A 14,809-nucleotide genomic window follows, 5' to 3' on the forward strand; every position below is an offset into this window, starting at 1 on the left:
ATATATATATATATATATATACACACACACACACACACACATACACAAAAGAGTGGTCAGTACATTATTAAAAATGTCTTCTGTCATGTTTCCACAAAAGAAATAAAGCACTGTAGGTTTGTAATGACAAGAGGAAGAAAATATCATAACACATTTTTGGGTGAACTGTCCCTTTAATTTTTGAAGGAACAGACTTCACTGTAGCCAATCAATTTCACAACTAACAGGATCTGTCTGGTTATCTCACGGTTATATCAAAGATTATTCATGAGCATGAGCATGTATGAGGACAGAGGAACAGTGCATGCAGGTATGATTCATATAATTTATAATATTCAAGATAAAGCTTGCTGTGAACAGTAAATCCATGGCACTGGTGCAGAGAGCCTTTCTGCTGCAGACACAATCCTCATAAAACTACAGAAATGTTAACCTCTCCCTCTGCGCTTATTGGCTGTGTAATAGTTTGTTGATACACAGAGCGCTTGTCTCTTGGGGTCGGTCTGGAGCAAAAAGCATAATAATAAATAATAAATCATAAATAAATGAAAATCATCTGCCGCAAACTGCCCATTACTGAATATTTTACAGGGCACACAGACATTTGTTCTCAAGGGAGCTGACAGAGCACATAGTGGGCCTTGATAAAAGGATGTTTACTTAAATTATTTCGCAGTAGGCTGATTCTTTCGGAGCGCTGATAATTCCTGTAATGGAATTGACTGTACTGGTGTGCCAAATCATTCATAAATGCATAATGAACCACGAAAATTAAAGATGAGCTTTGCTGGCAGGGAATTGAGAGGGACGGTCCCTGTCGCATTTCTAACACGTTCCCTTCTGTCGTATTTTTAGCACACCTGCCTTGCTGCCAGGCTGATATCAGCTGTGAATGACTGTTCATTATATTCGTCAAACATGCCCAGACAGCAATGGCTTCTACGCCGTGACGCAGGACCACCCCACCGGTGGCAGTGTTGATCGCTCTTGCATACGGCAGATCCACAGAGAGGCTTTGTAGGGAAGAGAATGGGAGTAGTGGAGTGAGGGCGTCTCGTGTTACAATCTACACGATCTCAGTGGTACAACACAAGAGCAAGCTGCTTTGTCGGTGTCCGAGGTCTGAGCTGTTTGTCCCATGGCCGAATGTCATTACGCTCATCACAATAAAACTATCTGATCAAATTCTGGGCTCTTATGAAGAGCAGCCAAGTGTGCAGAGTACCGCCGAATGACTGCGACAGACACAAACAGTGGCGGAGCCACAGGGGTGTCCAGGGTGGCACATGCTACTATTTCATTTTCTTTGTTTAATCGTACTGAAAGAAGCATTTATTTTAGCCTCGAACTCAAGGATGCGACACATCTGGTGTTGTGCATCGCGCTTCTTCTCGTCTATTTCCAGCCTCTCACATATGCACACTCGTTCCACACGTTCATTTTCTTACAGAGTGAAAAACATCATAGAGCAGAGAGGACACAGACAACGAGTTGACAGACAAGACAGAGCAGGTAACTTTTGATAATAGGAAACAAAGTCTCAGCATTCAAATTCTGTTAGCTTATAAAGAATTTCAAACGATAAATACAATTTTGGTTGCGTGATGGTTCATGCGTGCTCCCACTTTGTTTAAGTTAAAGCGAAGGAGGAGGAGTGCATTCTAATTAGCATGAAATAAACATTGAATGAACATCCGATCCATGTTGAAAGATACACTAGAACTTATTGAATGTATAGTGTCTCATGTAATCATCCAATTAATGTTTCAACCACAGAAAGACCGCAGCTAGAATTTAACAGCAGAAAATCCATTCTGTGTCCATAAATTAGTGAGAAAAATGCACACTAGAGAGGAGAATTTAGCAACAAATTACATTTATTAGCTATATATTTACTCATAATTGCTCTTTTAATTATAATTAATAAAATGTATAGATATAAAGTTATTATAAAAAAAACTGTCTAATATAAACTTGTGCACAAACCAATTGTTACTTTTTTCCCTGTATACTTTAGTTTAGAAAAATGTAGAAAAAAAATAACATGTACTTAATCGCAAGCTTGTTAATTATTCCTGAATAATTCTTACTCCAGGCTGAACTCAAAAGTTGGCAGCCCTGTTTGAAGTAAGTTTTAGTTTTCCTGAGCAACATTAACAAAATTCACTGTAGCCTACAAGTTAATGTTAGATCTTTTGCTCCAAACCACTGATTAATGAGATGATAGAAATACGACTAACCAATAGTCTTATTTCAATAGATTAACATTTGAAGTTACGGTATGTTGAATGTGAATTTTTGGAATATATTCAAGAGATTTGTTTGAGGTCATTTGGATCAACTAAAAACACTTTAATTTAATTTGTGTTGTCTTCACAATGTTTCACAGAGACATTATTTTCAGTAACAAAATTTGGTAAAGTTCTGTAAAGTTTGGGGTCAGTATGATGTTTTTGAAAGTCTCTTATGTTCACAAAGCCTGCATTTATTTGATAAAAATACAGTAAAAACAGTATATTATTACAATTTAATATAACTGTTTTCTATTTGAATATATTTTAAATGTAATTCATTACTGTGATGGCAAAGCTGGATTTCAGTGTCACATGATCCTTTAGAAATCATACTAATATGCTGATATGCTGCTCAAGAAACATTTCTTATTATTATCAATGTTAGTATTTTGTGGAAACTATAATACTTAATTGCAAGCTTGTTAATTATTCCTCAATAATTCTCACTCCAGGCTGAACTCAAAAGTTGACAGCCCTGTTTGAAGTAAGTTGAAGTTTTAGTTTTCCTGAGCAACATTAACAAAATTCACTGTAGCCTACAAGTTAATGTTAGATATTTTGCTCCAAACCACTGGTTAATGAGATGATAGAAATACGACTAACCAATAGTCTTATTTCAATAGATTAACATTTGAAGTTACGGTATGTTGAATGTGAATTAATCAGCAATCATAGGATTTATTCATGCTTTTTTTAATGCCAGTTTGGAGTTATACACTGGTTTTCTTCCATGGTCTAGCCTTGGCCACCCCATGTATAAAACTCTAGATCCGCCACTGGACACAAAGCATCATTATTCCTTCTGAGCAAGCTGAGGCTTCAGCAAGAAACCTTCCATCGTTTGTCAGTTTGCATCCTTGGCGAGATGTCTTTAAAAGTACAAACTCTCATTCTTGTAGGGGAAAAAACTCAGACTTTAGGCATCTTGAGAGTGTAAAGATGGCAGAGTGGGTTCCATTGATATTCTGCTGGTTCTGTGAAGATCAGGGAAGTCACTCAGGTAGTCGAAAATCTATAGACTGAGCCAATAAGCCCAGGTGGCAACCAATGAGGTAAACTTCCCTGGAGTGTTCCTGCTCAAATTAGACAACTGAGCCGAACTGAGAGAGCGAGAACAAGCCTGACGTGCGCTGACTGGGCTGTACATTGAAAGCGCACACTACAGAGCACAAATGGAAGTGGGGAAAACAAAGTCTCTGGTAAATATTTAACAAACGCCATGCTCCCGCTAATTCCCTGCTGGAAGTCTTGGCTGACTGTTTAACAGCCGATTTTCTCTGTACTTCGCAACAGATGTACTTAATCGCAAGCTTGTTAATTATTCCTGAATAATTCTTACTCCAGGCTGAACTCAAAAGTTGGCAGCCCTGTTTGAAGTAAGTTTTAGTTTTCCTGAGCAACATTAACAAAATTCACTGTAGCCTACAAGTTAATGTTAGATCTTTTGCTCCAAACCACTGATTAATGAGATGATAGAAATACGACTAACCAATAGTCTTATTTCAATAGATTAACATTTGAAGTTACGGTATGTTGAATGTAAATTTTTGGAATATATTCAAGAGATTTGTTTGAGGTCATTTGGATCAACTAAAAACACTTTAATTTAATTTGTGTTGTCTTCACAATGTTTCACAGAGACATTATTTTCAGTAACAAAATTTGGTAAAGTTCTGTAAAGTTTGGGGTCAGTATGATGTTTTTGAAAGTCTCTTATGTTCACAAAGCCTGCATTTATTTGATAAAAATACAGTAAAAACAGTATATTATTACAATTTAATATAACTGTTTTCTATTTGAATATATTTTAAATGTAATTCATTACTGTGATGGCAAAGCTGGATTTCAGTGTCACATGATCCTTTAGAAATCATACTAATATGCTGATATGCTGCTCAAGAAACATTTCTTATTATTATCAATGTTAGTATTTTGTGGAAACTATAATACTTAATTGCAAGCTTGTTAATTATTCCTCAATAATTCTCACTCCAGGCTGAACTCAAAAGTTGACAGCCCTGTTTGAAGTAAGTTGAAGTTTTAGTTTTCCTGAGCAACATTAACAAAATTCACTGTAGCCTACAAGTTAATGTTAGATATTTTGCTCCAAACCACTGGTTAATGAGATGATAGAAATACGACTAACCAATAGTCTTATTTCAATAGATTAACATTTGAAGTTACGGTATGTTGAATGTGAATTAATCAGCAATCATAGGATTTATTCATGCTTTTTTTAATGCCAGTTTGGAGTTATACACTGGTTTTCTTCCATGGTCTAGCCTTGGCCACCCCATGTATAAAACTCTAGATCCGCCACTGGACACAAAGCATCATTATTCCTTCTGAGCAAGCTGAGGCTTCAGCAAGAAACCTTCCATCGTTTGTCAGTTTGCATCCTTGGCGAGATGTCTTTAAAAGTACAAACTCTCATTCTTGTAGGGGAAAAAACTCAGACTTTAGGCATCTTGAGAGTGTAAAGATGGCAGAGTGGGTTCCATTGATATTCTGCTGGTTCTGTGAAGATCAGGGAAGTCACTCAGGTAGTCGAAAATCTATAGACTGAGCCAATAAGCCCAGGTGGCAACCAATGAGGTAAACTTCCCTGGAGTGTTCCTGCTCAAATTAGACAACTGAGCCGAACTGAGAGAGCGAGAACAAGCCTGACGTGCGCTGACTGGGCTGTACATTGAAAGCGCACACTACAGAGCACAAATGGAAGTGGGGAAAACAAAGTCTCTGGTAAATATTTAACAAACGCCATGCTCCCGCTAATTCCCTGCTGGAAGTCTTGGCTGACTGTTTAACAGCCGATTTTCTCTGTACTTCGCAACAGAGCGAGGAGTGAGTCTGGAGACGCCGCTACTTCTGGCTCCATTAGGCAGCTCCACAAAGCTAAAAGGACTGAATGTGTCAGATGTGAAATGTTCGTTTAATTTTGTAATATGCATCCTTGAATGAATGAAACTGCTGCTATTCTGAGGCGCTGCTCCGGTGCTCTCAGCATGGCTCCAGTGACTAAGGAACAGGCTTATTTAATTGATGTATATTTTGCACATTCTAGCTGAAATTTTCACTAGCTTTAGTTCAATTTCAAAACAACATTTGCATAGTGCTTGTGAACAATAAAATGTGCTGTAAAATAATTGCAGCTACTATCATTCTGGCGTCTCTGGCACATTAATGATTTAGAGCCATGGACCAAATCCACTCAAATCTTGTGTCAGATGGAGAACAAGTCCTGGCTGGTTTTGCTCAAGTTTGCAAAGTTCATGGCAGATTTGTTTGAGATCATTTGGATCAACTAAAAACACTTTAATTTAATTTGTGTTGTCTTCACAATGTTTCACAGAGACATTATTTTCAGTAACAAAGTTTGGTAAAGTTCTGTAAAGTTTGGGGTCAGTATGATGTTTTTGAAAGTCTCTTATGTTCACAAAGCCTGCATTTATTTGATAAAAATACAGTAAAAACAGTATATTATTACAATTTAATATAACGGTTTTCTATTTGAATATATTTTAAATGTAATTTATTACTGTGATGGCAAAGCTGGATTTCAGTGTCATGTGATCTTTTAGAAATCATACTAATATGCTGATATGCTGCTCAAGAAACATTTCTTATTATTATCAATGCTAGTATTTTGTGGAAACTATAATACATTTTTCAGTATCTTTTGAACAGCAATGTATCTGCTCCTAAACATCATATACAAGTGAACTAAACTGAGCTGTGATGGTTATTTACATGACAATCAGATGTATTTTTTCCTGTCAAACTGAGTGATTCTTTTAGACAGAATGAACCAATAGGAAAATTATTATTAAACCAGACCATCCGGCATAATGTAAAATCTAAAAATTAAAGTCATTTTCTCTATAATTACATTCATATTGTAATTTTTTATTTTACAAACTTTCATTTTTTTATATAGATATTTAAAGGTACAGTATGTATTTCTGTCCTATCTATCACTGGTTGAGGCATAAAATCTGCAAGTTAGATGCAGATCTGTTTTTATTTTACGTCCGTAGCACATCTTTAATGACTGTAATGACTAATGACTAATGGAAAACATTTTTTCACTGCTGTTTTTTCCAAGTTTTTCATTCCATCAGCTGGCCATTTGAAGTTGGCCATTTCACCCACAGGGTCACAAATGACACCGCACCTCATCCGCTGTGTTAATGTAATTACAACGATCATACATTAGCCTTCTCTAAGACGCTCTTTTTTTCAATAGCACCATTAAGGCTGCCAATTTATTTCTCACTGTCCTTTTCAGCTTTGAAAGCCATCATTTAAAATCATCAGCTGTGGAATTGTGCCATTTGTGACAACCAATCATTGTGAGGCTCTGCCAGCGATAATGGAGGAATCAATTAGCTCGCTCCGAAAAACAAAACCGAAAGAACAATTTTACACATTTATAATGCCGTGTGCTTTGAAGCGCCGCCATTGAACTGTTTTTTACAGAGGTGCAAATAAACCCGCACAAGCTGTCTCAGCGCACCAAGTCATCTCTCATTTGAATACCAAAGTGAATATGCTAAGATTGAAGATGCAGGAGGAACCTGATGAAATTCGGGTTTTACATTAAGAAGTGAGAAGAAACTGAAGAGGAAGGGGGGTGATGAAGAACACAGACAGTGAGAAAGTGGGAGATGGTTATGGACACAAACACAACTAGACATCTAGATGTGGCCATACTCGTCCTGGTTGGGTGCGGACGGTGAGCTGGAGGAGTCACTGGAGGGCTTGGCCAGCGCATCCTTGGCAAGGTCACTATCTGTGGTCTGGTGAGCTCCTCCCTGTACCTGAGAGTCCTTACTTTGGGAGGCATTGGCCGGCTCAGCCGGGCTCTGGCCATCGGCTTTGGCCAGATCTGCAGGGGTTGAATCAGACGGCTGGGGGGCATCTAAGGACTTTGAGGTCTGGTTGGAGGGCGTATCGCTCAGGTCCACCAGAGGGGCCACGGCTGCAGGAGCAGCTTGTGGGGAGGTGGGAGAGGTGACACTAGGTTTGGGGGTGCTGGATTGGGGGGTAACTTTTGGGGCCGTTTTAGGGTCAGCCACAGGGGCAGTGCTTGAGGTAAGGGTGGTGCTATCGCTAGCAGGACTGTCAGTGCCGGGGTCTGAGTTAGTGGTTATAGAGGGAAGCAAGTCCACTACTGTTGCTGTGGTGTCAGCAGCGTGCCTGTGAGGACAGCGGGAAGAGAGAGAGAGAGAGAGAAAGGAGAGATGGGGGGAAGGAGATCCACACAAAGAAAAAGGAGGGGGAGGGAGGGAAGGCCAAGGCAAAACATACACATACATCAGTAAGTCCAACATGCATTTCAAAATAAAACATACCATGTTAGGTACAGTAATCACAAAAAGTGAGGGGAGTGTGGCATCTACACCATTAAACTACAACAGAGAGACTGTTAAACACAAGTAGATGTTAATAACCTGAAGAAAAGACCAGGCTTTTGTGTTTTAGACCGTGTGTGTGTTTTTAGGGACTCACTCGGGGTCGGTCAGAGGGGTGGTCTCATTGGGTTCAGTGGGTCCTCCTCCTTCATGGTTTGGTGTGTGTTCCTCCTCAGTCCTTACCTCCACAATGGGCTCCTTAGATTCATCCTTACTGTAAAAAATGACACACCAGAGTTAGCGAGATTAACAAACGTCACAAGGGGTGTGGATTTATGGCTTGCAAACATGTAGTGAACATTGTTGGCTAACATAGATCAGGATTTGTTCAAATTAGCAGCACTGATTAAAACGGCTTGACGATTATAAACAAACTGGTATGTCTTGCACCATATGGCGTACTTTTCTGGCAAAAGTGTGTTTGTATTAATTTATAGCTGTTATGGTATTAAAGTAAGAAATGTAAGGGAAAATTAGCTTCTTTTTTTTTTAAAACATATGGTGCAAAAAAGGCTATTGTCAGATTTATTTAAAATGCAACATTTTTTTAAAACAAAGGTAAGGTAACAGAAAAAGGTACATTTATTTAATTCTGCGATATATATTCTGACACCATATTTTTATATTGATTATATTTGTGAAACTGTTGGCAGTTCAATTAAAGAAAAAAAGGTAACACTTTAGTATAGGGACCAATTCTGCATAACCGAGAATTGAACCATAAAATAAAGTGTGACAAAAAAAAAAACCCACAGAAACAATATAATACATATTTTGAATATAATGCTAAATAAGGTTAATGTCATATTTATTTAAAATTGATGTAAAACAAGTAAAGAAAAAATTACATTTCATAACTTTAAGTTTATTTTCTTTGGACATATGATAATAGCTGTTTTTAGCACTATATTTTTATAGCTATCATATTTGTGAACTGAAAACTTTGGCAGTTTTCATAAAATATAAATATTTTAATCTGACAAAAAATATAATGTCAAAAGTGCTTTTTTGTAAAACTGTTGTCAGATCAAGTACAAATATTTGTATATTTGTGCATGACAAAATATAAATATATTTAGAATTAGAGGTCGACCGATAGTGGATTTTGCAGATACCGATAGCTAGGTTGGACCAATGGCAAAACCGATACATCGGTCGACCTCTATTTAGAATACACTGTTTTCTGACATTCATGACAATATGGTGCTATAAATAACTATTTATCATAATCAAAAACTATATTGTTGAGCCCTTCAGTGCAATAAAATGACATCAAAATATGGATAACTTGCTAGTTAAAAAAGAAAAGGTTTTCTTTGCATAGCATTTTCAAAGGCTACTAAAACAGATGCAAATGAGCCTCCTTTTCATTCCTAACCAGCATACACCTCTCCTCCTCTCCACTTATCTCAACATGAGCCGCCATGAGCCAATATTCACATCATTCTCATTCATAGAGTCAGATATGTCACAATCAGCCCTGCCTCAAGCCCTCTTGTAGAGCTGATGGGAGCGATAATGATGGGAGAGCCATGATGGATGGCGTTATCGGACAAGGGAACACACACAGATGAGAGGGAAAGGAAAAGACAGGCTCACGTGAAAGCGGCTTTTCCCTCCTCGACATCCTTCCCTTTCGCAGAGGGCCCAGACTTGCCGCAGAAGTTGACGGCGATGCACATGAGAAGCCCACACTTGTTGAGGAAGTAGCATGTGACGTCCACGCCGAAGAGGAGCAGGATGAAGACCACGATGAGGATGCCCACGATAGCCCCGGTGCTCAACCCTGAGCTGGTTTCTTTGGGAAGGAGGAAGAGGAGAAAGTCAAAACAAAATGATGTCACTGCAGACCAGGCCTTAAAGTGTGAGGCTTTTTTGCAGTCTAGAAAAAATTACAGTCTATTTTGTATGTTGTACTAATTTGAAGTGAGCTGAAAGGACTGGCTTGTTGAAGGCAGTTAGGACTAAAGCCAACACACTCCTAGAAACACATACAGGTGAATTCACTAAACAACTGCACTTTTACATAATGCGTCTTATTCACTAACCACCAGCAATCCAGGAACTAAATGCGCTGAATTGCCCTGCTTTGTATTTAAATTAAAGGGACAGTTTACCCAAAAATGAATATTCTGTCATCATTTACTCACCTTCATGTCGTTTCAAACCTTTATGCAACTTACTTTCTTCTGTGGAGCATAAAAGAAGAATGTTTCAACTGTTTTTTTTCTATACAATAAAAGTAAACAAGGTGCAAAACAACACTGGATCCCATTTACATTCATTCTTTGGACAAAAAAAGAGACATTTATTTGTTCTTGAATTAAGAAATTCATACTGGTTTCTAATGACATGAGGGTGAGTAAATGATGAAAGAGTGTTCATTTTTTGGATGAGCTGTCCCTTTAAGTCATTATACTGTATTTGGTGCAATGCTACTTACTCTCTTTGTAAATTAGGAATTGAACCTCACAAAATGTAATGTCAAGCCTTCCAAGAGTGGTTAACAGAATTGTATTTGTTTGCGTACATTTTCTATTAATCATGGCAGCAGTAATTTATCAAATGATAATCAAGCGATGGAGAAGAGTGTTATAACCGGTCTTACATCCAAATGCGTGGTGTAGATGAGTCCATTTTATACATTTTAAAGAAGTGCCCGGATCAGTGTTAAAACCATGCTGTACAGTTCCAGTAAAGTATGCCAGATTATGGTTGTCTGATATATCCTTCGCAACATAGCAAGATCAGGAGTTATGCAGATTCATAAATTATTTGCATCATCAGAATTACTAAAACAACAATCGTGTGCAAATAAACTTGTCATCGGTTGATTCTTAGTGAATTCACCCCCATTATGTTTAGGTTCACCACACAGATTGCCAAAATGGGATGCGTTTCAAGTGTTATCCACACACAGTATACAACATAGCATCACATACAGCGTCATTCTGAAGCAGGGCATTCATCACTCACATGGAAATGAACCCAGCATGCTTATTCAGAGACATAATTAACTCTCTTTGTACGGAACGTCAGCAGTCTTGCTCAGAACGTTAACTACAAGGCTTGTTCTGTTCGTCTTCATGCACATATTTTAACAGAGAAATTGCACTGGCATGGAACGGTGAAGATAATCTCAATATTCAGCTCTTAGTGCATTCACTTATGGGGTAACTCCTGCATAAACACACACACAAAACACAAACGGAAGCCATACTGATGAAAATAAAAGAAAACACCATGTTAAAGGAACAAGGATTAAACAAGATGGAGAAACACAAGCAGAACTGTGTTTTCAGCTCTTGAAAACACAGACTACTTACCAGGAATGACAAGCTACACCATGAAAATGCTAAATAACTACAGGATCTACTGAGACGGATGGGCATGGTCTGGATCAGTAAACATAATGCACAATTAAAATGTGGTTTAATAAACATTATCCAAATGGATCTTAATGCTGCATCGGTAAACATGGCAATTCATATTAACTCAAATTATATGAATCTATGCTGAAATATTTCATTCTGTTGTGGGATGATGACTTTTTTAAGTGGTCATTATAAAAGTTAAACCATGTGGATGACCAATGTGCTTTTGGACTAACAAAGGGAGATATGATGTGGCTAAAAGCAAAAACTTATTTTGGGCAAATTCGGATTTAAAATAAAAAATAAAATTGAGGCAGGTAAAAAGATAATACCTACTATCATAAAGCAGTTGTTCTGTAATAGGTCGTTTTATCCTTAAAATACTTTCTTATATATATATAGTATATATATATATAAGTTGTCAGAATACAAAAAATTAAATACAAAAACACAGTGATTATGATTATTATATATATATACAGTATACTGAGACATCATATTCTGGGTGCATCTGGGTGCACACAGCTTTGATGATATAACATGTTGGCTGCAAAAAAATATGTTAACATAGTTTATTGTTATCCTAACACTCAATTGGTAGTTCATTCAAGTATTCTTGTGAGTACACAGCCATAGATTATACCGTGAATTAAGATGAACAAGCTGACTGAATTTGCAATTAGGCTTATATCGAGTTCTAGGCAACTTCACATGAAGTGTCTCTAATGAAACGTCCTTCTAAATCATTGATGGAGCCACATAAAGACCTAAAACACATCTATGTGCATCAAGGAGATCATGAATTATGGATGCACTCAACAGAGACCTCGAGGAAAAATGCATTAGACAAAACTATTCTAAGAAAAAAAAAACACCTCATCTCAACCTGCAGCTCCACATGAGTCTTACTGCTATCAGAATACTGTGCGCAAGACTTGCAATAGACCTACAATAATCCAAAACGTATTATGAATTTAAACCAAGAAACCTGTATGATAGGTAATCTGGTGCTGTGGACTTTGTGATGAAATCTAGCCATCGTAGCAGTCAACACACTCCATGGATGTGTATAAGAGGCTGGGTAACGGGAGGTAGAGCTGACAGATTTAATCTAATGGCCAGCCAGGAGAGGGCCGACAGCGCTTCTCTTAGCTCGGGGCGCAGAGTGGGCTGCACTTGTTTTCCTGAGCTTCAGCCTGCATTTTAACAAGTGCGATAAATCACGGCACACATCTGAGCACAAACGCTGTCTCACTGAGCTCCTTCACCGGCCAAAAACACCCTGCTCTGCTGACTCAGCAGCGTGCTTGAAAGGTCTTCCAGACACTCTGGAAGACCTTGCCGTCTCCACATATTACAAACATGGAACAAAATGTTCTGAATACTGAAAATCGATGTGAAAAAAACTGACAATGTGGTGCATGTTATATTTGAGTGTTAGGTTGAAACAAGGCAGTCTGGAATACATGGACAGAATTAGCTGTTAGCATTCCCATGGCAATGCATCTGGAAGTACATGTATACTGCCGTCTTTGTTCATACAGTAGGTATTCAGTTCTGGACACACTTTTCAAGCAAATTACTTGAGTTGTAAATGTCATGTGACTTGTAAGAGCATGTACATTTAGAGAGCTGCAGCAGTGATGTCAAAACTCAGAAGACTAATTTACTATGGGCTCCCTAGAGAATGTTTTTTTTTTAAATTTATGAGTAAAACAAGGTCCGTGGTAAATGTAAATTGACAACACTTATTTATTTTTTAAATCATGTTGTACAACAAATCATCCAAGTATTGTCAAGTTATGTTTACCATAGGAAAAACTCTTGGTGAATTAGTCTTCCTAGTTTTGTCGTTATAGCTGCAGCACTCTATGTAATAGACATACTAGCAAATTAATTTGTGGTTAATTTTGCATAGCAATCAATGTAAAAGCAGGTTTTATGTCCTCAGAATGAGGTTATGGCAGGGGCTAGCAGCTAGCTAATGCTAACTAGTCAAACTTTAACCCCTGTGTTGAATATTACATATAAATGTTTTAAATAAAGCTACTGCAGGATCGAAATCGAACTGCAGGTGTTATAACAATTTGTAAAAATCTACAACAGTTCACCAGAATCCTGTTTAAATGCTCCAGAGGCATCTGCTGAATGTGACTTTTCGCTAACAGCCCATTTTAACCTTCACGGCACGGTCATTACAAATGTTCAGTCTGTTCTGAAGACTCTCGGGTTATTGAGACACCTCCAGACTTGGCACTTGCCTCCGTCTCCAGTCACTCTCAGTGATAAGTGTGAACAAGTGGCACTTCTGCCGGTGCCAAGTTTGGATTCTCAAGTCATTTTGCCTCTGGTTCTGCTAGTCTGAATGAAGCTGATGATCCATCCGGAGTGGCATTAAGCATCCCAGACGGACCAAACGAGGTGCTGCTTTTCTGATGAAATGTCACCTAGCACCAACACACAATGATTAAGGACAGAGATGCACCTGCATATGAATGATGAGCCCGACAAACTGATTCGCACATGCGTTTCCAGGAGTCAAAACTCCAGGGCGCATCACTTTATTACCATGAGAATCCATTCCAAAATGGGAAACAAATGCTACTCCATTTTATTGAACAAACGACCCCCATTCCCTCCCCCATTTATTTCCATAACCCTGCCATATACTGTATATGAGCTTTTATACTGTAAGACACTTAATTACATTAGTTGCACTTTACTCGACACCTTCCCAAGAAATGCCTGCATAGGTCTTGCATAATAATGACACTCGTATCTCCGTTCTCGATGGCATACGGCAGCCTCGGACATGTAAACTGACCACCATCTTCTTTAATACGGACAGCCGGCTGGAGGTCAGTCGACGTCCATACCTGTATCCGTCCATCGCTGATGTTCAAAATTGATTTATACAGTTACAACGGAGGCGGTGCCATGCACACAAGAACGCTTGTGGGTTTTGCATTAAAATTCAGTCTGGGGGGTGTTTATGTTAAATCCTGTCTAAGCAAGAAAAAACAGCCTTAAGGAATTTAGCATTTCAGAGTAGAGATGGTCAATCAGAAGTACTGCAGAACACTCCTGCCCTTTAAAAGTAAAAGGCTCCGTGGGTCCCTCCAAACCGACATTGAGCACCATGTAATCATGGGACAAACATGAAACGGCCACGTATTACGGTCCCATGCAACTCGCTGTGGCGAGATTTCGACTCGAATCCTTGTTGCGTTTGTTAAAAACACAAAATAAACAAAAAATCCATCTAGCTTACCGTATTTTCTTAAAACCTACAATGATTACTGCATGACACCATACTGGTACGTGTATACAAAAAAATGTATTACAGAACATAATTAAATTACACTGTTGAAAATGACACTTATTGACGTGAATGAGTTTAACTGCAGTAGCATTAGTTTTGAATGGTCTTTTCAAGTAAGAAGCAGAGAAAAGAAAATGTAAATAAAAGTCCATTACAGAAAGTATATATTTTCTGAATCTTCTAAAATTATGTACATTTTGTCACAAAAAACACATTTTCCATATCAACACACAAACTTGGTGCCTATTCCTTAAAAACACCCTTCCAAATTAGTTAATATCTTAATAATAATAACAACAATAACAAAAGAATAAGAAACTTAAAATTAATGAAGGTAATGAAAATAAGGACTTTTTATCTCCTAAATGGGCCCTAGAATAATTATATCAAGATTAATATCAGGCA

General features: G+C 38.0%; 1 protein-coding gene across 9 annotated transcripts in view; it reads right to left on the reverse strand.

The window, feature by feature from the left end:
- The window catches only part of LOC107681081 (neural cell adhesion molecule 1-like), a 283,961-nt gene that overhangs the window by 2,362 nt on the left and 266,790 nt on the right, over nucleotides 1-14,809 (reverse strand). For 7 of the 9 annotated variants that reach the window (XM_016477225.1, XM_016477228.1, XM_016477224.1 and 4 more), the window contains 3 exons: nucleotides 9,308-9,506; nucleotides 7,806-7,922; nucleotides 7,008-7,493 (listed from right to left, as the gene is read on the reverse strand). In XM_016477225.1, coding sequence (XP_016332711.1) covers nucleotides 7,008-7,493; nucleotides 7,806-7,922; nucleotides 9,308-9,506 — 802 coding nt within the window. The remainder of the gene's footprint in view (nucleotides 1-7,007; nucleotides 7,494-7,805; nucleotides 7,923-9,307; nucleotides 9,507-14,809) is intronic. The other 2 variants (XM_016477232.1, XM_016477234.1) reach the window with 1 other exon arrangement.

The sequence above is a fragment of the Sinocyclocheilus anshuiensis genome, unplaced genomic scaffold (assembly GCF_001515605.1).
Source record: "Sinocyclocheilus anshuiensis isolate Anshui unplaced genomic scaffold, SAMN03320099.WGS_v1.1 scaffold412, whole genome shotgun sequence".
Lineage (NCBI taxonomy): Eukaryota > Metazoa > Chordata > Actinopteri > Cypriniformes > Cyprinidae > Sinocyclocheilus > Sinocyclocheilus anshuiensis.